The 21,126-nt window shown below is 35.0% G+C and overlaps 1 protein-coding gene and 1 long non-coding RNA gene across 4 annotated transcripts in view; one reads left to right on the forward strand and one right to left on the reverse strand.

Moving 5' to 3' along the window:
• LOC144088027 (uncharacterized) overlaps window positions 1–21,126 on the forward strand; it is a 162,465-nt gene that overhangs the window by 120,247 nt on the left and 21,092 nt on the right. For 2 of the 3 annotated variants that reach the window (XM_077618218.1, XM_077618219.1), the window contains 5 exons: window positions 4,295–4,354; window positions 9,944–10,007; window positions 13,247–13,323; window positions 14,741–14,796; window positions 14,927–15,032. In XM_077618218.1, the coding sequence (XP_077474344.1) occupies window positions 14,932–15,032 (101 nt within the window). In that variant the 5' untranslated portion in view covers window positions 4,295–4,354; window positions 9,944–10,007; window positions 13,247–13,323; window positions 14,741–14,796; window positions 14,927–14,931. The remainder of the gene's footprint in view (window positions 1–4,294; window positions 4,355–9,943; window positions 10,008–13,246; window positions 13,324–14,740; window positions 14,797–14,926; window positions 15,033–21,126) is intronic. The other variant, XM_077618220.1, reaches the window with a different exon arrangement.
• LOC144088030 (uncharacterized) lies at window positions 3–10,375 on the reverse strand. The gene is made up of 3 exons (XR_013304795.1): window positions 10,314–10,375; window positions 10,118–10,238; window positions 3–335 (listed from the first exon to the last, which is right to left on the reverse strand). It is a non-coding gene; the product is annotated as an uncharacterized LOC144088030 (long non-coding RNA).

Below are 21,126 nucleotides of genomic sequence, written 5' to 3' on the forward strand. Positions count from 1 at the left end.
CTTTATTGCGCCTTCGCCGTTATTGGCGGCTCTCGCTACGTAATCCCGGCGCCGATTCGGGTCCGTCTTTGGGGGGCGCCCCGGTTGACAGACGGCAGATGGTGGCCTCGGTGCCAGTTGCCCTCTTCTGGCATTCCTTTTGGAGGATATCTCCCCCAAGACCTGGCCTGGTTCCGCTTGCGATACTCTCAGGTGCTTCCAGAAACCAGCCGGGGAGCCAAAACCAGAACCGCGGTCGCCTCTTTCAGTATGCAAAAATGTCCCTTTAATTCATCATCAAGCAGACTCCTTGTCATTCGTGCACAAAGCGCGGGGTGTCCAAACTTCGGGCAAAGCTGCAAATGATAAGAAATGTGGTGAAATATCAAATCAAATCAATTAAATCAAATCAAAAGCCTTTATTGTTATCATACAAAGCTGTGTATAACGAAATTGGTGGTGCTACTCCACAAAGTGCGTTTTCCCAGTAAAAAAAAACATAAATAAGTAATATAAAAATATAAAAGGTCACATCCTGGCAAGGTAAATTCTAAAATATTGCACATTGTTATTTATTTTAGATTTAAATTAGATTAGAATTTTATTTCATCCCGTATTTGGGAAATTTCTTGGCTCGCGGTTATGATTTTCGATACAAAAGTTAGGGAATTATTCTACCATCTACAATGAACAACATTGAATAACAATTGTCCAACTAATAACCAGATAAGCAAGTTTTTGTTGAATTGAAAGGAACATTCACTCCTTTATTGCCATCCCTCCCACTTCGAACAGATTGGACGTCTGTGGCTGTCAATGAGTTAATTTGGGGGCATTTTAGATTTTATCTTTTGGATTTTTTGGTCATATCTGTTGATTTATGTGCATGTCTGGGTCACCTTCTGTGGATTTTCAGGCCTTATTAATTCTGGGTTACTGAACAGAAAGTGACCCCATCAATCAAAATGTCTAATTTGGGTGCAATGCAATTTGAAAAGTTGATCTGATATAAGATAATGACGCCGATAGACGTCGCCTTGGTCTGGTTTACGAAAACCAAATCGCCAAAAGCGGCCATTTTTGTACCCACGTGAAGTTTACACCTCTCCGATTTGCACTTTAGCGATTAGCTGGCGCCGGCCTCGGCCCAAGTCTCTTACGAGCGGCGGCCATCTGTCTAAACGGCGATGACACAACAGGGCCACTCCCGCGTTATCTTCTTCTATTTATTCCTCGATAATGAAAAAGCAGCAGAAAACGGGCTCGGCCATGGCTGCCAAACACGGACCGCCGCGAAAAAGTCCCCCCTTGCCCATATGGCTTAGCAGCGGGCCGCCGGAGTGCCGGATCTTGGGTCGCTGCCGTCGGTCTTGTAATGTTCAGGAAAGGATTTTGTTGCGTCCGCCTTCATTCGTTTTTGCGCGCTAATCCCGATGTTGCCCGTTTTTGGAAGGTTTGGGCAGCGGGCCAGCTCACGTGTAATCCCCCCGTCGTCGCAAATTCAAACGGTGTGGAGTCGTCTCGTGTCATTTCATTTAATGAAATTAGAACTTGTGAAGAGGTCCAGGAAGTGCAAAATCTGGGATTAAGGGAAGTGAGTCGTGTGGGTGGTCAAATGAGGTTTTGGTGAGATTATATTTCTTTCAAAATGTTTGCATTTTTTCAAGAATTTTTTTTTTATTAATACAATAACATTTTTAAGTCACATTTATTTGTGGGGATAATGTTCCTTAGGTTATATTATTTATATATTTTTTTAAAAATACAATAATAATAGGGCGGATCTACTTAGCGATTTTTCAATTGTCGCGGCCATGTTTGGGCTACATTATCTGCCATATTCGAGGGATTACTGTACTTTTTAGAATAAGAGGCATTTTTAAAAGAAAAAAATTGCAATGATGAATTGGTATTTTCGCTAAAAAGTGTTACCTTGTTAAATGTTGCTAGTTAAAATATTTAGAGAATTCTCTTATTGAGTATATTAGGAAAATATGTTTGTATATTTTTGTGTATTTTTACTTGATAAGAGAGCCATGACAAATATTTACACTATAAAAAGTACATAGAAAAAGATTTATGCTTTGCGACTAAAAATCTTGCTGTGCCATATTTTTACATTATTATTTTATTATTTCAAAATGGCATGCTCACGGAAGTCAATAGAAGTCGACTCTTCTGCAAAATTGTCCACCCGTAACATGATCAGAACTCCAATATGAGCACGGTGTCGCCTCAGGAGGTCCAGAGGTGACTTTTTGTAGCACATGTGCAAAAGTCCATATCCCAGCAAGGCCCACGGCACCCCGAAAGAAAGAGTCGGCCGGCTCACCCGCCGGGAGACCGCCTGACGGCTGGGACCAAACCCACCGTCACGGACCCCCTCCCCAGCTCGGCCCACGCTTGTCTGAAGCCATTAAAATCACGCCGCTAATGCTATCCCCCATGAAAATGTATGGAGACATTTAAGTCACCTATACTTCTTGTTTATTTGCCATTTTTTTCAAAATAACCAGGAGGATTTTATTTTTTATTTTTTTCATCCCCTGCGATTCACAGGGATTAAAAATGACAAAATTTCATTTTAATGGACAGCGGTCACTAAGTACACAGCATATCGAAAGTTAACCTTTGACCCACGATATAGTTGGTGACTATTTTTTACTCATTTAAAAATTCTATTTCAATCATACATAATCATAGATTGGAAATTTAAGGGTTAAAAAAATAAAAATAACAAATTTAATTTTAAGGGACAGCGGTCACTAAGTAGACAGTAGTTCAAAAGTTGACCTTTGACCCTCGATATAGTAGGGTGACTACTTTTGACTCATGTAAAAAATTATATTTCAATCATACATAAATATAGATTGGAAATTTAAGGGTTAAACTAATTAAAAATGACAAATTTTATTTTAATGGACAGCGATCATTACAGTAGATAGCAGATCGAAAGTTGACCTTTGACCCTCGATATAGCAGGTGACTACTTTGTACTCATGTAAAAATTATATTTCAATAATACATAAACAGATTGGAAATTTAAGGGTTAAAAAATTAAAAATGACAAATTTCATTTTAAAGGACAGCAGATCGAAAGTTGACCTTTGACCCTTTATAAAGCACTTGAGGAATTATTCATCATTTAAACATTATATTCCAATCATAAATAAACATAGATTGGAATTTTAAGGGTTAAAAAAAACATAATTCGTACATGAAAGGGTTACAATTTAAAAATATATATATAATTCGTGCGTGAAAGGGTTACAATTTTTTTTCTTGACCTTTAACCTCGTGGAACCACCGTTCGACTTTCCCAGTCAACATGGATTGGACGTCAATGCCAGCCAATGGGATAAATGAGTGCCTTATAAAGGTAAAAAAAAATTGATCAATTCTACATGAAACATCAAGCGTTTAACATGTGAGGAAACCATCCGCTTTCTATTCATTTCCCGCCTTTCAGGCAGCGAGGAAATGAATCACGGTGCTGTCAAGGCGAGACGCAGGAGCAATAAAAGCCTGGAAAACTTCATATTACTTGCCTTTTTAGTCCTTGAGGACACTCGGAGGCTTCTAGTGGGATGTCGCCTCAATATTGCGCTCGCTAACGCTGACGGGCAGCCTGCCTGCCTGCCTGCCGTCGGATCCACTGTCCGCCTAAATCCACTTTTCAACATTCTCTGTAGTCGAATTGCGAGGAAGTACTGTCAAATTTACCGCAGTCTGACTTGTGGGGGCAAATCATTTAATGGATGACACTGGGAAACACAAGTTTTCTTGTTTTCGCTATGGCAGAAGTTTGTATAACCTATTTTGGGGGATCCATAATTAGTCTATGATCAATTGAGTTTTTGCACGGCAACGCGCTCGTAACATAACATAAACAAATTTAAATGAACTTGGATTACGATGCAGACACTCAAAAATAAATTGAATCTAACTTTACACTAAACTTAATTCTAATTTTGTTTTACATTTTGATACTTTTCTTGGCTCTATTGGCCCCGCCTCCACCCTGAATTTCAGATTCAACCTATCGAGGGTTGTTTGCTTTTGTCTTGTATCTTAAGATAAATATTTGCTCAAAATTTTACTTGTATCTCAAATTGCTCGGATGTTGAGGTACTCGTATGTTGAGGTACTCGTATGTTGAGGTACCACTGTATAACCCATTTTGGGGATCCATAATTAGTCTAAGATAAATTAAGTTTTAAAAAAGTCACCTTTACTTGTGTGGTTTAGTCTGATATTTTATGCTGGCACGTCGGAGTCCTCAACTGACTTTTTTATTTTTTTATTTTTTTTCTAGGACGTCACCTGTAGACGCTAGCAAGACGACAATGACCTCCAACTTTTACGCACCCATCAAGTAAGTAAATTTCCTTTTTTTAAGTAGAAATATTAACTGCAAACGGACAATGTGAGGTAATCAAATTTGATTGGGTAATCTAGTATCGGCATTTAAACATGTCTGCACACTACCGAAAAAGATTTATTTATTTACGTTTTTCTTCACTCGTACGCATTGGAAAACTGAAATTGTTTTTTTGGGGGACTTTATCTAAAAAGATTCTTTCGGCTAGGTTGTATTCGATCCGGGTCTCGTCGCCCGACTTTATCGATTTGATCGTAATAGTGTACAATCTTTGTGATGATTACGCAATGGTTAAATTGTATACGTAATGGGATGCTAACATGAAATGCGCCGCCAAATCCTTTCTAATCACACGCCAGGACACGACAATATTGAATGTGCTCCAATGTGTGCTTTTTAAAGTAAGTCACGCTGAGGAATACTCGAAGCTTTTCACAGCTGTGCAGCATATTGTGAAATTTAATGAGGACACATGGCCAAAGACTGCAAAAAATAGTTTTTTTTTTTTAAACAATGATTTGTATTTAAAAGAAGAGATGTTACAAGGAGAACTGAAAATAGTTGTTTTTTTTCAGTGCTGTTGTTTTTCCTATAAACTTTCAATTTTTCAAAGTAAAATTCTAATAATCTAATTTAATGAAAAAAAGGACATTTATACACAAAGGCCAGACTTCAGATGATTAATTGATTTATGATTAATGTAATTAATTCATTTTAAATAATTATTTCAAGTAAGTAATATGTAATATTTGCAGTTTTTTATACATAATTGATTTATTTTAAATAATTATTTAAAGTAAATAATATGTAATATTTGCAGTTTTGTTATACATAAGTGATTTATTTTTAAAAATTGTTTTAAGTAATATGTAATATTTGCAGTTTTTTTAATACATAATTGATTTATTTTAAATAATTATTTTATTATTTATTATGTTATGTTATCACGGGGGTGCTGGAGCCTATCCCAGCCAACTATGGGCAGTAGTCGGGGAACACCCGAAATTGGTTTCTATTATATTACTATAAAAATATTTTTAATTTGTTTTAGCCCTGGTTTCTGGAAGAAGTACTTTCCAAACGAAACTTTCCACGGGAAGACGGCGTACCCGATTCCGCCCAGTAAGCACATCGACGTGCAGCTCCGTGACATATTGCGGCTGTAATCAAAACGTGTCACCAAGATGTATTATTAGCATCATTGGCCCTAAAGTGGCGTTATGACGCGTCAGGGACAGCGGGCCAACGCGCCGCTCGACCTCGCCGCCATCAATCTTGGCCGCCTGCCGCTTTTTAAATATGTGCATTATCGCCACTTTCTAAGGGGGGAAAGTGGAATGAATTAGCGGGCTTTATTTTTGGGGGGTGGGAAAACGCCGCAATGAGGGATAACCTTTCATATGGTATCACTTCAAATGGGCCATCTGGAGTTTTTACATTTCATTCCTTCAATTTTTCAACATTTGTCCAATTCGTAAGTGGAGGAACATTAGTCGTAATTGTCGAGATCACAGTAAATTATTTTTTGATGCGTTTTGATTGGAAGGGATTGGCAGTCATCATTCGAAAATATTGTACAGCACTTTTTGCACGGCAACGCGCTCGTAACATAACAAAAACTAATTTAAAGGAACTTGGATGACGATGCAGACACACTCAAAAATAAGTTAAATCTAACCTTACACTAAACTTAATTCTAATTTTGTATTAAAGTTTGATACCTTTCTTCTTCCGGGTTGGCTCTATTGGCCCCGCCTCCACCCTGACTTTCAGATGCAACCTATCAAAGGTTGTTTGCTTTTGTATTCCCTTCAAAATATTCCCAAAATGATGTAAACAAATGTCCTCACAATAGGATAACGCACGACCACTTGCCGACGAGAAGTGGTATATACTCCTCTCGTATTAGCGAATGAGCTCCGCCATTCGCACTGACTAATAGGAAAAAATACATGCAAAAAAGCGTCCGCTGTATGATCATATATTAAAATTTGTCTCATATCTCAAGATAAATATTTGCTAAAAAATTTACTCGTATCTCAAATTTCTCGTATGTCGAGGTACCACTGTATTTTTTTGTTTTTTTGGGGGGCCACCCGATGGCAAAATCTTTTGTCCTTTCGTGACAATCAGCTCATAAAATCAAACTCTCCGCCCCAAAAGCTGATTACATTGAAGTAAAGTATCAAAATGGATTCCAATCCCATATGGATACGCTTCCCACCCCCACGCAATATGAGGCCTTGGTTTCTCCCGATGGTACGTCAACAATTTTGATTAATTGGACGGCGAAAGTGCTGGCTGGCAACATTGATCGGAAACGCCAACAAGTGCAAAATTAGGGACGCTCGCGCGCACGATCGATGGGAGCCGCCCGCGTCATCGGCGACGCGGACCTTCGGGTCGACTTGGCCGCCATTGACTGGGATAGATGTCCAATCCGTTTTGACTGGGACCGATATTTATCAAATACATGTTTAAATACAAAGATACGTATTCCTTTGTATAGTCAAAGTTCAGCCACTAATTTTTACCCAATAGAAGAGTAAGAATATCCATATACAGTATAAACACCAATGGAAAATGGAATAAATTAAAATATTTAAAATATATTCAGTGCTTATACTGTAGCAGCTGTTTTAAATAACTTTCACCCTTTCTATAGTTGGCATTAAATTGTGTTTTAAAACGGGACTTTTCCGGCCCTCTGATGCGTAATCATCAATGACATCATCATAACAAATTTGATACAGTAAGAAAAATAATTTAGACTGCATGCAGTGACGCTTTATTGATGCTAGGGGGAGGCAGTGAGCCCTCTGCAAAGTCCACTGCAGAGCAAATGATCTACGCCATAAACTTGATGTAAAAATGAGAAATAATAGTCAAGACAACTGGTAATGTAACTTTTAAAGATGGCCACCCCCACATAGAGTGCACCCTGAGCAGTCCCCCACATTGCCCAAAGCAAAATCCGGCCCTGCTGGAAATGTGGAGTAAAATTTGTCTTGGTCAAGTTTTGCGCCATCCATTTGTACTTTTAATGTCCGCATTATTTCGCGCATTTTTTTCAGTTTCCGATCAGATCATTTAAATGAACCCCTCCCGTTCAAATTAGTATCTTGATTGAAATGGCTCGATCAGGTTAGCATATGTTGTGTGCAACAAGCATTTTTATTCCGATCGCACTCTTAATCTGAATAAACTTGTCTGCGTCAACCTAACCATTTCATCACCAAAATATCAGAAGCATCGGAAAAAAGGAAAATATTCTACAACCTCTATTAAAAACAGCCTTACGTAAGTCAAATAAAAAGCCCGCAAGTCAAGCGTCGGGTAGAACGTTAGCAATGGGGAACCGCAACGTATCTGTCCGACCCGTCGCTCCCGATTTATCTGCGCTTATTGGCGACAAAATGTCAATCATTTGCGGCGCCCGGCTGGAGGTCCGACTGCAGGACCGACCGCCACGTTCGCGGGGAGCCAGGTGAGGGGTGACGGCAACAGTTGACTAGACAAGAAAGCGATAAAACTGATAAATGGCGGCAAGAGTCCCAAATATGAGGAGCGCCTCCACGTCGTTGGCTCTCCAGACGAGACCTTTATTGATCTTTGCCAATCAATGGGATTGTGTTTATTATAAAGTAGCAGCGGAGGCGGCTGGGTAGCAAAGGGCATCGCGGTTTGGTCACTCAGTCAACGCCGTTGACGGCGTGAGATGTCCCATATTTTGGAGTCGGCGGGGATCGAAAGGTCGATATATAGTTCAACAGCTTCTTGGTCGGTGTGGTGCTTTAAGTTGTGATGTTTTCACGCAGTCGTTTTTGTCTCGAATTGAAAGCAAACGTACAAGATACGTGTGCACTTTAAATCTTTACCACTAGAGGGCGCCGGGTGGTTTTGACGTGACGTAAGCTAGTTAAGATCCAGAAGAAGAAGGAAAAAGTTGTTTTTCTTCGCATAAAGCACTGACTGATTAATATTAATTAGATTAGATTAGAACTTTATTTCATCCCGTATTCGGGGAATGTCTTGATAATTAATATAAATAAATAAATAATAAAAATAATAATAAAAATAATAATACAAATATATAATAAATATAAATAATATAAAAAAATATTTTAAAAAATAATGAAAAATAAAAATAGATTTTATTACTACTCATTTAAGGTGGAATTAGCTCCAACACCCTCCGCGACCCTCGTGAGGATAAGCGGCTCGGAAAATGAATAAATCAGTAAATTAAACCGTTAATTAATCATTTATATGGTTTTCGAATGATAATAATTGCTCATATTCTGTTATTTTTACATTATTTCATTTAGATAGTTGATTAACAATGGCTCTAACCTAATGAAATATCAATAATATTCATTCATCTTTTTAAAAACTATAGCTTGATCCTTTAAAAAAAAAATATATATATATATACATTCATTCATTTTGTGAACCGTATATGATATTATTTTTTTTAACTGTGTGTGAATCCCTTTGGAGTTTTCTCATCATTTTGAGGTATATGAATATATTCGACATGACTAGATGATTGCGTGTGGTGCAGAAGAATCGATCCCCTCAGGACGCTCCATCATTGGTTGAGGGCTGTTTTCCCACGTGTTGTGGGATATGCAAATGAGCTTCGCATTACCATGCCTATATTCTAAAATCATATCTGGAGAAATGCAGCCAAAAGAGTGCGTATTGAATATTCACGCACCTTAATTAGCGGAAAAGATGCAAGAGTGGCGTTCAATCCGCTCTTTTTGGCCGCCGTGCCTTCGGGATGGGACGTGTGCGTTGCTTTTTGTGTAGCGGCGCGCACCGATAATCATTCATCAATGCGGTTCGCCGTTCAAAAGCCTTATTTCGATCATCGTGCGGACCAAACGCCGGCTTATGTTGAAGTCAGGGGCGGAGCTAGGAAAAGGTTTTTTTATAACTTATATATTTTAAGTAAAAGTTCAGATGAAAGTATAGATGAGTTCATAAGGGCTACCAGCAACAACATAATGTAGAGGTATTTTAAAAAAATCATTTCTGCATTTTAATAATCATTGGCTATTAACTACATGCGCTGTTAATAGCAATTAAAATTTATAGTACAGTAATGCATACTATATATTTATTTATTGTGCTGAGAAATACTTTAAAAATCAAAGAAGAAATGTTGATTAACCACAAGAAGTTAAGAATTTAAATTACGATGTTATGCAATTTATCGTATTAGATTTTATTTGTATTTATAGGTTTATCTATGTAAAGTAAAATACAGAAATGATGACTACAATGATTGGAAATAATATACAGGCGCTGTTTAATAGATTAACGCCACCTAGTGTAACATCTGAGAAATGCAACAGAATGTAGACTGAACTTAACCTTCTTTTGTGGGTCATATTTCATTTTCCAAATTGCTGGCCAATAAAAACAGTTTACCTCTCCTTAAAAAAATCACAATTACTTCTTTGTTTTCACTTTCGTCCTAAGTAAAAATAGAATATTTACTAGATTTTTTCATGTAAAAAAAAAAAAAATATCACAAATGACCACTACTAAAGCCTACGTCAATCTTTTTTTCAGAATGAAATCCACACGACGACGAGTCCAATCGGCTAATCGGCGCATTCACCGCACCTTACGAAAGGTAAACATCCCCAAAAGCCGCATAACGTCCGTCCGTCCGTGGGAGGCAGTTTTTAGGGGCGTCGAGGGGGTCTCGCATTATGCAAACTTCGCAGTGATTAATTTGCCTACCTGAGATGATGTTTCCAGCGTATTGATGGATTGCTGCCGAGGTTCTGCGCGTTTACTCGCTGATGAATCGGCTGTCGCGACGCCCAACGCGGCCTTGCCCGTAAACGCTAAAGCCATTACGCTATAAGTGTAAATATTACATCCATTAGGGGAGTACGTCGGGGGGGATTACATTAAACGGCGGAGGGCCGCAAACCTGGGAAAATATCCGCCGAAAGTGCATCCGGACACGCGGTTTTTAATCTGCATGTGCAATGTTTAGCCAAAGTCCTTGACATTAATCGGCCTTCGTGTTTCAAGAGGGCGGGGGGCTTCGAGGGGGGGGTTTAAGTTGACAGAGCGTGCCGCCGCATCTGCCGGCTCAAATTAGCTGCAGATAAAACTCACGCCGGGGTGAGGGCGGGGAGAAAAGGCACGCCATTTTGTACGGGTTAATACCCACTGGCGTTTTCTGTCGGGGGTCGCGTCGATATCGGGGGGAGTTGATGAAGGGGGGGGGCGGGTTTAGAGAAGCAGACCAACTGTCGAGCTTTTTGGAAATCTGACAGTTCTGGGGTCCTGGGTTCAAATCCAGGTCGGTCCACCTGTTTGGAGTTTGCAGGTTCTCTACCCGGGCCTGCGTGGGTTTTCTCCGGGTACTCCAGTTTCCTCCCACAAAAAATGCATGCTAGGCTGGTTGGACATTGTAAATTGCCCCTAACTATCATGCCCTGTGATTGGCTGGTTGCCGCCTTTGTGCCCGGAGGCAGCTGGGACAGGCTCCAGCACCCCCCAGTGATCCTAGTGAGGATAAAGCGCTTCATAAAATGAATGAATGAATGATGAATATATAAATTTCATACAAAAGGCACAATACTATAATTTTTATAATAAGTGTAAAATGAATCCAAACTATTTTCCAAATCTGTAAATAGTAATTTTATGGTTTTTTTCTGGGGTTTTAGTGGGAGGGGCCCCCCTGTCAAACTCGATTGGACCTCAGTCCTCATCAATGGTCCCCAATTAGTTACTTTAATGCAGGGGTGTCAGACTCGGGTTGGTTCGCGGGCCGCGTTAACGTCAACTCCATTTCATGTGGGCCGGACCATTTTAGATATAATATTTAGATTTTTTTTTTATAAATGGATTAAAAGAACTGGATTAAAAGCGTTGAATATTCAGTTTTTTTATAGATCTAAAACAATGTTTATTTTAGCTTTTTTTATATATATATTTTGAGATTTTACAAAATGATTTTTGAACTAAAAACAGAAAAAATGGATTACAAAATGACAAATATTGATTTAAAAGGGGGGAAATCAGGAAATTTAATATACATCTACACTCTTCATTTGAATTTGATCCTAAAACAGAAAGTCGGCACTCATGATTGACTTTCCCGGGCCACTCAAAATGATGCGGCGGGCCAAATTTGGCCCCCGGGCCGCCACTTTGACACATGCTTTAATGGCTGCTGTTAATCCTTCTCGTTAAAATGGATTGTTTCTCGCCGTCGTTATCAAAACTGGTATTAATTTCGACAGTGATGTCAAAATAAAGCCATAAATATAAAATAAATATCAGTAAAGCAATGCCTGCTGCAGCGTGATAACCATTATTGTTATAAATGGTCTTTTTGTTGACAATTTGGAGTTTAGAAAATAATATTAAGCAATATAGGATTTGCCAGATATGCCACTCCTGTCCGCTAGATGTCACTAAACGGTTTCACTCGCTTGAAATGGCTCGCTGCTCACCTTTTTAAATCTATATTTTGGTTATTTTAATTAGATTTGAGCTTCTTTTATGTGCACATAAAACCTGCAAAAACAGATGAGGAGATGGTAATGAGATCGACACATTTTATCCTTCCCCTGAGTATTTAATTTCACCGGCCCAATGATAATCCTTAATTAATTATACCTGCTTGCAATTTCGCAATCTCTAATTTGGATTCGGAAGCACGTGTGCATCTTTGGCACAGCTCTCGATTTAACACAAAAACAATAAATAAGGTATTTATTTAAGGTATTTTTCCAAATGGACTTTATTCTTGTACAATGAAATGTATCTGCAAATCAAATGACATCTTTATTTTGGTCCTTTTTACACCTTTATTCCTGTAAAAAGACATCTGGAATACCACAAAGTTAACATTTTTAATCTGGATTCTCGCGCTTTACTGTCGATTTACATGGCGTATAATTATTAGTTTTTTAAAAATGACCATGTATAGTAAGGCCTTTTTCTTAAAAAAATGATCATGTATAGTAAGGCTTTTTTTCTTTAAAAAACGACCATGTATAGTATGGCGTTTTTTCTTAAAAAATGACCATGTATAATAAGGCTTTTTTTCTTAAAAAACGACCATGTATAGTAAGGCCTTTTTCTAAAAAACGACCATGTATAGTAAGGCCTTTTTCTTATAAAAACGACCATGTATAGTAAGGCCTTTTTCTTAAAAAAACGACCATGTATATTAAGGCTTTTTTTAAAAAAAAAAACGACCATGTATAGTAAGGCTTTTTTTCTTAAAAAACGACCATGTATAGTAAGACTTTTTTTTTCTTAAAAAACGACCATAAAGTAAGGCTTTTTTTTTCTTAAAAAACGACCATGTATGGTAAGGCTTTTTTTTCTTAAAAAAACGACCATGTATAGAAGGGCTTTTTTCTTAAAAAAACGACCATGTATAGTAAGGCCTTTTTCTTAAAAAAACGACCATGTATAGTAAGGCTTTTTTCCTAAAAATTGACCATGTATAGTAAGCCTTTTTTACACCTATATTCCTGTAAAAAGACATCTGGAATCCCACAAAGTTACCATTTTTAATGTGGATTCTCGCGCGTTACTGTCGACTTACGTGGCGTATAATTATTAGTTTTGCTTTCTTCGAATCAAAGTTGACATGAGTCAGACACTTTTTTATTTACAGCCAATGCCGTTCTATTGCTGTCATTTCCTTCGTGGAATTTCATTTTGCATTATGATTAATGTTGTCGGCAGATATAATAAAGTCTCACGCCATGGCCTCGTGTATAAATGCACTTTTCTGCCAAGGTAACTGGCTAAACATCACATCCAATGCTTTAGAGTAGACGGACTAATGCAAATGTCTTCTCTTTACATTTCTTCTTCCTTTTTTTGCAGTGTTTTGTGACCATCTGCTGACTGGAAGCGCTGAAGATCAAACCTTCTGAACAGCTGCCGCTGTTGAAAGCGAAAAAGTAGGAAACATTTTTAATTGGGAAGTTATTATTTTACCGCGTATTCTGTGCTTCATAACGTAGAAGCCACGTAAAATGAACCCATTGACAAGGACATAAATCCAGTTCATTTAAACTGGGTGGACTGGCTTTGAATGCTCATCTTTCAGAGCCATTGATGGCGCAAGACGTCCTATTTGCGGCGTGATAAAATAAGGGCGGGGCCCCGCCTGCAGCAGCACGCACACGTTGCACGCAAGTCGCAACTTGCTAAGTTCCACGAGGAACATGTTAATCATCGCATTCAAATGGGCAAATATTTGCTTTTAAACAAGAACCAAAAAATGCCCTGGAGGAGCTCTTGGAAAAATAGTTTGAAGTTCACTCCCAAGTTGCTTCATTAAATGGAGTACAAAGCCTGGAATTCAAAATTCAGGATAATATAGAATGCTTGGGTTCATTTTAGTTTTCGTGATTAATATGCGAGTTCTTTTTAGTGTCATTAAAAAAAAATAAAAAAATAAAAACTAGTGGTTGGATTGGATAACTTTATTCATCCCGTATTCGGGAAATTTCAATGTCACAGTAGCAAGAGGGTGAGAATACAGACACAGCCAAATACATTTTAGACATAAATAGATGGGTAATAAATAAGTTAGGAAATAAATAAATAAATACATGAATAAATATATAAGTAAATAAATAAATAAGCGTGTTGCTGAAATATATATATATATACACACACACACATATACATATATATATTTATATATTATATATATAGGTATACATACACATACATACACATATGTACATGTATACATACGGTTGGTCTTAACATTCAGCCATTTAGTTGTGAAATGATACCCTTTTTTGCTCTAGATTTCTACAAAAAACAATAATTATTGTTTTATATATATATATATATATATATATATATATATATATATATATATACACACATATACATATATGTATATTTATATATTATATATAGGTATACATAAACATATATGTACATGTATACATACGGTTGGTCTTAACATTCAGCCATTTAGTTGTGAAATGATACCCTTTTTTGCTCTAGATTTCTACAAAAAACAATAATTATTGTTATATATATATTATATATATATAGGTATACATACACATATATGTACATGTATACATACGGTTGGTCTTAACATTCAGCCATTTAGTGGTGAAATTATACCCTTTTTTGCTCTAGATTTCTACAAAAAACAATAATTCAATAACTGTAAATAGATATGTTCATTCATTTGGCTTTTTTTTTATCGCTTTCAAATAGAGACTCTATGACCCGAAGGGCGTGTTGAACACGCCTGCACTTGTGACTATTGTAATAGCTGCTTTTCTTCCACCTCCCATTCGTCTTCGTCCTCGGTCTCGTCATCTAGCTTGTCTTCTTCCTCCTCAGGTTGGGTGAAAACGACACCGCTGCTTTGGACAAACCGGCCAATTCGCTCCGAAAAGGTAATCGTATGACTTAACGGTGCGTCAGAAAGATGGCGATGGTGGCAAGTTTGGAAAATTTTGTTTTTACAGAAGACATATGAATTGTTGTGGTGGGTTTGTATTTTATGTATTAATTTTTTTGTGGCAGACAAGATGAAGACCGCAGAGGCCTTGTCGACGACCCTCAGCACCAACAGGAACTGTGCCTTCGAAATCACCAACGTCAGCTCCGTCTACTGCCTCATTAACCCCAAGTAAGTCTGCTCCCTTCTTGACTTGTTTTCAGGCCATTATTTTCCAGAGTGAGGCTTCTTAGTTCCAAAAAACATCGTGTATAAGGCTTTTTAGTTTTAAAAAAAGATGTAAAATAAGGCTTCTTTTCTTAAAAAACGACAGTATAGTAAGGCTTTTTTCTTAAAAAACGACATAGTATAGTATAAGGCTTTTTTTTCTTAAAAAACAACATAGTATAGTAAGGCTTTTTTCCCTCAAAAAACGACATAGTATAGTATGGCTTTTTTTCTTAAAAAACGACATAGTATAGTAAGGCTTTTTTTCTTTAAAAAACGACATAGTATAGTAAGGCTTTTTTTTCTTAAAAACGACATAGTATAGTAAGGCTTTATTCCTTTAAAAAACGACATAGTATAGTAAGGCTTTATTTCTTTAAAAAACGACATAGTATTGTAAGGCTTTTTTTCTCAAAAAACGACATAGTTTAGGATGGCTTTTTTTCTTAAAAAACGACATAGTATAGTAAGGCTTTTTTTCTTGAAAAACAACATGGTATAGTAAGGCTTTTTTTCTTGAAAAACGACATAGTATAGTAAGGCTTTTTTTCTTAAAAAACGACATAGTATAGTAAGGCTTTACTTCTTTAAAACACGACAGTATAGTAAGGCTTTATTTCTTTAAAAAACGACAGTATAGTAAGGCTTTTTTTCTTAAAAAAACGACATAGTATAGTAAGGCTTTTATCTTAAAAAACGACATAGTATAGCAAGGCTTTTATCTTAAAAAACGACATAGTATAGCAAGGCTTTATTTCTTTAAAAAACGACAGTATAGTAAGGCTTTATTTCTTTAAATAACGGCATAGTATAGTTAGGCTTTTTTTTCTTTAAAAAACGACATAGTATAGTAAGGCTTTTTTTCTTAAAAAACAACAGTTTAGTATGGCTTTTTTTCTTAAAAAACAACATAGTATGGTAAGGCTTTTTTTCTTGAAAAACAACATAGTATAGTAAGGCTTTATTTAAAAAAAACGACATAGTATAGTATGGCTTTTTTTCTTAAAAAACGACAGTATAGTAAGGCTTTATTTCTTTAAAAAACAGCATAGTATAGTTAGGCTTTTTTTCTTAAAAAACGACATAGTATAGTAAGGCTTTTTTTCTCGCAAAACAACATAGTATAGTAAGGCTTTATTTTAAAAAATCGACACAGTATAGTATGGCTTTTTTCCTTAAAAAACGACATAGTATAGTAAGGCTTTTTTTCTTAAAAAACGGCATAGTATAGTAAGGCTTTTTTTCTTAAAAAACGGCATAGTATAGTAAGGCTTTTTTTCTTAAAAAACGGCATAGTATAGTAAGGCTATTTTTCTTCAAAAACGACATAGTATAGTAAGGCTTTTTTTCTCAAAAAACGACATAGTATAGTAAGGCTTTATTTCTTTAAAAAAACGACAGTATAGTAAGGCTTTATTTCTTTAAAAAACGACATAGTATAGTAAGGCTATTTTTCTTCAAAAACGAACATGTATAGTAAGCCATTTTTACTTAAAAAATGACCATTGAATTGAATTGAATGCTTTTATTGTCATTATACAAGTGTAATGAGATTTAAAGCTTTCACCACGTAGTGCACAAATAACAACAAACAGACAAATAAATAATCAATAAATAACAACTGAATAAATAAGTAGTCCAAGTGAGGTCAGCAGAGCGCAGTGGGCTTGTTCCGTCTGAAGTCAAGGATCAGTTCCATGGTTTTGGAGACGTTCAGGGCCAAGTTGCACCACTCGCTGAGTCTGGACGCAACAACAAACTAGAAAACAGGCAGAAAATAAATATATAGTAATGATGAATAAATAATCACTATATAATCATTAATTAGATATAATTAAATAAGTAGTCCAAGTGAAGTCAGCAGAAGGCTTTTATTTATTTAAAAAACGACATAGTATAGTAAGGCTTTTTTTCTTAAAAAATGGCATAGTATAGTAAGGCTATTTTTCTTCAAAAACGGCATAGGATAGTAAGGCTTTTTAATCTTAAAAAACAACATACTATAGTACGGCTTTTTTTCTTAAAAAACGGCAAAGTATAGTAAGGCTTTTTTATTTAAAAAACGACATAGTATAGTAAGGCTTTTTATTTTAAAAGACGACATAGTATAGTAAGGCTTATCTTAAAAAACGACATAGTATAGTAAGGCTTTTTTTCTCAAAAAACGATATAGTATAGTATGGCTTTTTTTCTTAAAAAACGACATAGTATAGTAAGGCTTTTTTTCTTAAAAAACGGCATAGTATAGTAAGGCTTTTTTTCTTAAAAAACGGCATAGTATAGTAAGGCTATTTTTCTTCAAAAACGACATAGTATCATAAGGCTTTTTTTTCTTAAAAAACGACAAAGTATAGTAAGGCTTTTTTTCTCAAAAACGACATAGTATAATATGGCTTTTTTTCTTAAAAAACGACATAGTATAGTAAGGCTTTTTTATTTAAAAAACGACATAGTATAGTAAGGCTTTTTATTTTAAAAGACGGCATAGTATAGTAAGGCTTTTTTTCTCAAAAAACGACATAGTATAGTATGGCTTTTTTTCTTAAAAAACGACATAGTATAGTAAGGCTTTTTTTCTTAAAAAACGGCATAGTATAGTAAGGCTTTTTATTTTAAAAGACGACATAGTATAGTAAGGCTTTTTTTCTTAAAAACGACATACTATAGTAAGGTTTTTTTCTTTAAAAACGACATAGTATAATAAGGCTTTTTATTTTAAAAAACGGCATAGTATAGTAAGGCTTTTTATTTTAAAAGACGACATAGTATAGTAAGGCTTTTTTTCTTAAAAACGACATACTATAGTAAGGTTTTTTTCTTTAAAAACGACATAGTATAGTAAGGCTTTTTATTTTAAAAAACGGCATAGTATAGTAAGGCTTTTTATTTTAAAAGACGACATAGTATAGTAAGGCTTTTTTTCTTAAAAACGACATACTATAGTAAGGTTTTTTTCTTTAAAAACGACATAGTATAGTAAGGCTTTTTTCCTAAAAAACGACAGTATAGTGAGACTTTTTTTTTCTTAAAAAACAACATAGTATAGTAAGGCTTTTTTCCTAAAAAAAAACGACATAGTATAGTAAGGCTTTTTTCCTAAAAAAAACGACATAGTATAGTAAGGCTTTTTTCCTAAAAAACGACAGTATAGTGAGGCTTTTTTTTCTTAAAAAACGACATAGTATAGTAAGGCTTTTTTTCCTAAAAAAAAACGACATAGTATAGTAAGGCTTTTTTCTTTAAAAACGACATAGTATAGTAAGGCTTTTTTCTTTAAAAACGACATAGTATAGTAAGGCTTTTTGCTTTAAAAACGACATAGTATAGTAAGGCTTTTTCCCCCTAAAAACGACATAGTATAGTAAGGCTTTTTTCCTAAAAAACGACATAGTATAGTAAGGCTTTTTTCCCTAAAAAACGACATAGTATAGTAAGGCTTTTTTTCTTAAAAAACGACATAGTATAGTAAGGCTTTTTTCTTTAAAAACGACATAGTATAGTAAGGCTTTTTTCCTAAAAAAAAACGACATAGTATAGTAAGGCTTTTTTCCTAAAAAAACGACATAGTATAGTAAGGCTTTTTTTCCCTAAAAAACGACATAGTATAGTAAGGCTTTTTTCCTAAAAAAACGACATAGTATAGTAAGGCTTTTTTCCCTAAAAAACGACATAGTATAGTAAGGCTTTTTTCCCCTAAAAAACGACATAGTATAGTAAGGCTTTTTCCAAAAAAAAACGACATAGTATAGTAAGGCTTTTTTCCCTAAAAAACGACATAGTATAGTAAGGCTTTTTTCCCTAAAAAACGACATAGTATAGTAAGGCTTTTTTTCTTAAAAAACGACATAGTATAGTAAGGCTTTTTTCTTTAAAAACGACATAGTATAGTAAGGCTTTTTTCCTAAAAAAAACGACATAGTATAGTAAGGCTTTTTTCCCCTAAAAAACGACATAGTATAGTAAGGCTTTTTCCTAAAAAAAATGACATAGTATAGTAAAGCTTTTCCCCCTAAAAACGACATAGTATAGTAAGGCTTTTTTCCTAAAAAAACGACATAGTATAGTAAGGCTTTTTTTCTTAAAAAACGACATAGTATAGTAAGGCTTTTTTCTTTAAAAACGACATAGTATAGTAAGGCTTTTTTTCTTAAAAAACGACATAGTATAGTAAGGCTTTTTTCCTAAAAAACGACATAGTATAGTAAGGCTTTTTTCCTAAAAAAAAACGACATAGTATAGTAAGGCTTTTTTCCTAAAAAAACGACATAGTATAGTAAGGCTTTTTTTCCCCTAAAAAACGACATAGTATAGTAAGGCTTTTTTCCTAAAAAATTGACATAGTATAATAAGGCTTTTTTCCTAAAAAAACGGCATAGTATAGTAAGGCTTTTTTTCTTAAAAACGACATACTATAGTAAGGTTTTTTTCTTTAAAAACGACATAGTATAGTAAGGCTTTTTATTTTAAAAAACGGCATAGTATAGTAAGGCTTTTTATTTTAAAAGACGACATAGTATAGTAAGGCTTTTTTTCTTAAAAACGACATACTATAGTAAGGTTTTTTTCTTTAAAAACGACATAGTATAGTAAGGCTTTTTTCCTAAAAAACGACAGTATAGTGAGACTTTTTTTTTCTTAAAAAACAACATAGTATAGTAAGGCTTTTTTCCTAAAAAAAAACCGACATAGTATAGTAAGGCTTTTTTCCTAAAAAAACGACATAGTATAGTAAGGCTTTTTTCCTAAAAAACGACAGTATAGTGAGGCTTTTTTTTCTTAAAAAACGACATAGTATAGTAAGGCTTTTTTTCCTAAAAAAAACGACATAGTATAGTAAGGCTTTTTTCTTTAAAAACGACATAGTATAGTAAGGCTTTTTTCTTTAAAAACGACATAGTATAGTAAGGCTTTTTGCTTTAAAAACGACATAGTATAGTAAGGCTTTTTCCCCCTAAAAACGACATAGTATAGTAAGGCTTTTTTCCTAAAAAACGACATAGTATAGTAAGGCTTTTTTCCCTAAAAAACGACATAGTATAGTAAGGCTTTTTTTCTTAAAAAACGACATAGTATAGTAAGGCTTTTTTCTTTAAAAACGACATAGTATAGTAAGGCTTTTTTCCTAAAAAAAAACGACATAGTATAGTAAGGCTTTTTTCCTAAAAAAACGACATAGTATAGTAAGGCTTTTTTTCCCTAAAAAACGACATAGTATAGTAAGGCTTTTTTCCTAAAAAAACGACAGTATAGTAAGGCTTTTTTCCCTAAAAAACGACATAGTATAGTAAGGCTTTTTTCCCCTAAAAAACGACATAGTATAGTAAGGCTTTTTCCAAAAAAAAACGACATAGTATAGTAAGGCTTTTTTCCTAAAAAAACGACATAGTATAGTAAGGCTTTTTTCCCTAAAAAACGACATAGTATAGTAAGGCTTTTTTTCTTAAAAAACGACATAGTATAGTAAGGCTTTTTTCTTTAAAAACGACATAGTATAGTAAGGCTTTTTTCCTAAAAAAAACGACATAGTATAGTAAGGCTTTTTTCCCCTAAAAAACGACATAGTATAGTAAGGCTTTTTCCTAAAAAAAATGACATAGTATAGTAAAGCTTTTCCCCCTAAAAACGACATAGTATAGTAAGGCTTTTTTCCTAAAAAAACGACATAGTATAGTAAGGCTTTTTTTCTTAAAAAACGACATAGTATAGTAAGGCTTTTTTCTTTAAAAACGACATAGTATAGTAAGGCTTTTTTTCTTAAAAAACGACATAGTATAGTAAGGCTTTTTTCCTAAAAAACGACATAGTATAGTAAGGCTTTTTTCCTAAAAAAAACGACATAGTATAGTAAGGCTTTTTTCCTAAAAAAACGACATAGTATAGTAAGGCTTTTTTCCCCTAAAAAACGACATAGTATAGTAAGGCTTTTTTCCTAAAAAAACGACATAGTATAATAAGGCTTTTTTCCTAAAAAAAACGGCATAGTATAGTAAGGCTTTTTTTCTTAAAAACGACATACTATAGTAAGGTTTTTTTCTTTAAAAACGACATAGTATAGTAA

The sequence above is a fragment of the Stigmatopora argus genome, chromosome 14, assembly GCF_051989625.1.
Source record: "Stigmatopora argus isolate UIUO_Sarg chromosome 14, RoL_Sarg_1.0, whole genome shotgun sequence".
NCBI lineage: Eukaryota > Metazoa > Chordata > Actinopteri > Syngnathiformes > Syngnathidae > Stigmatopora > Stigmatopora argus.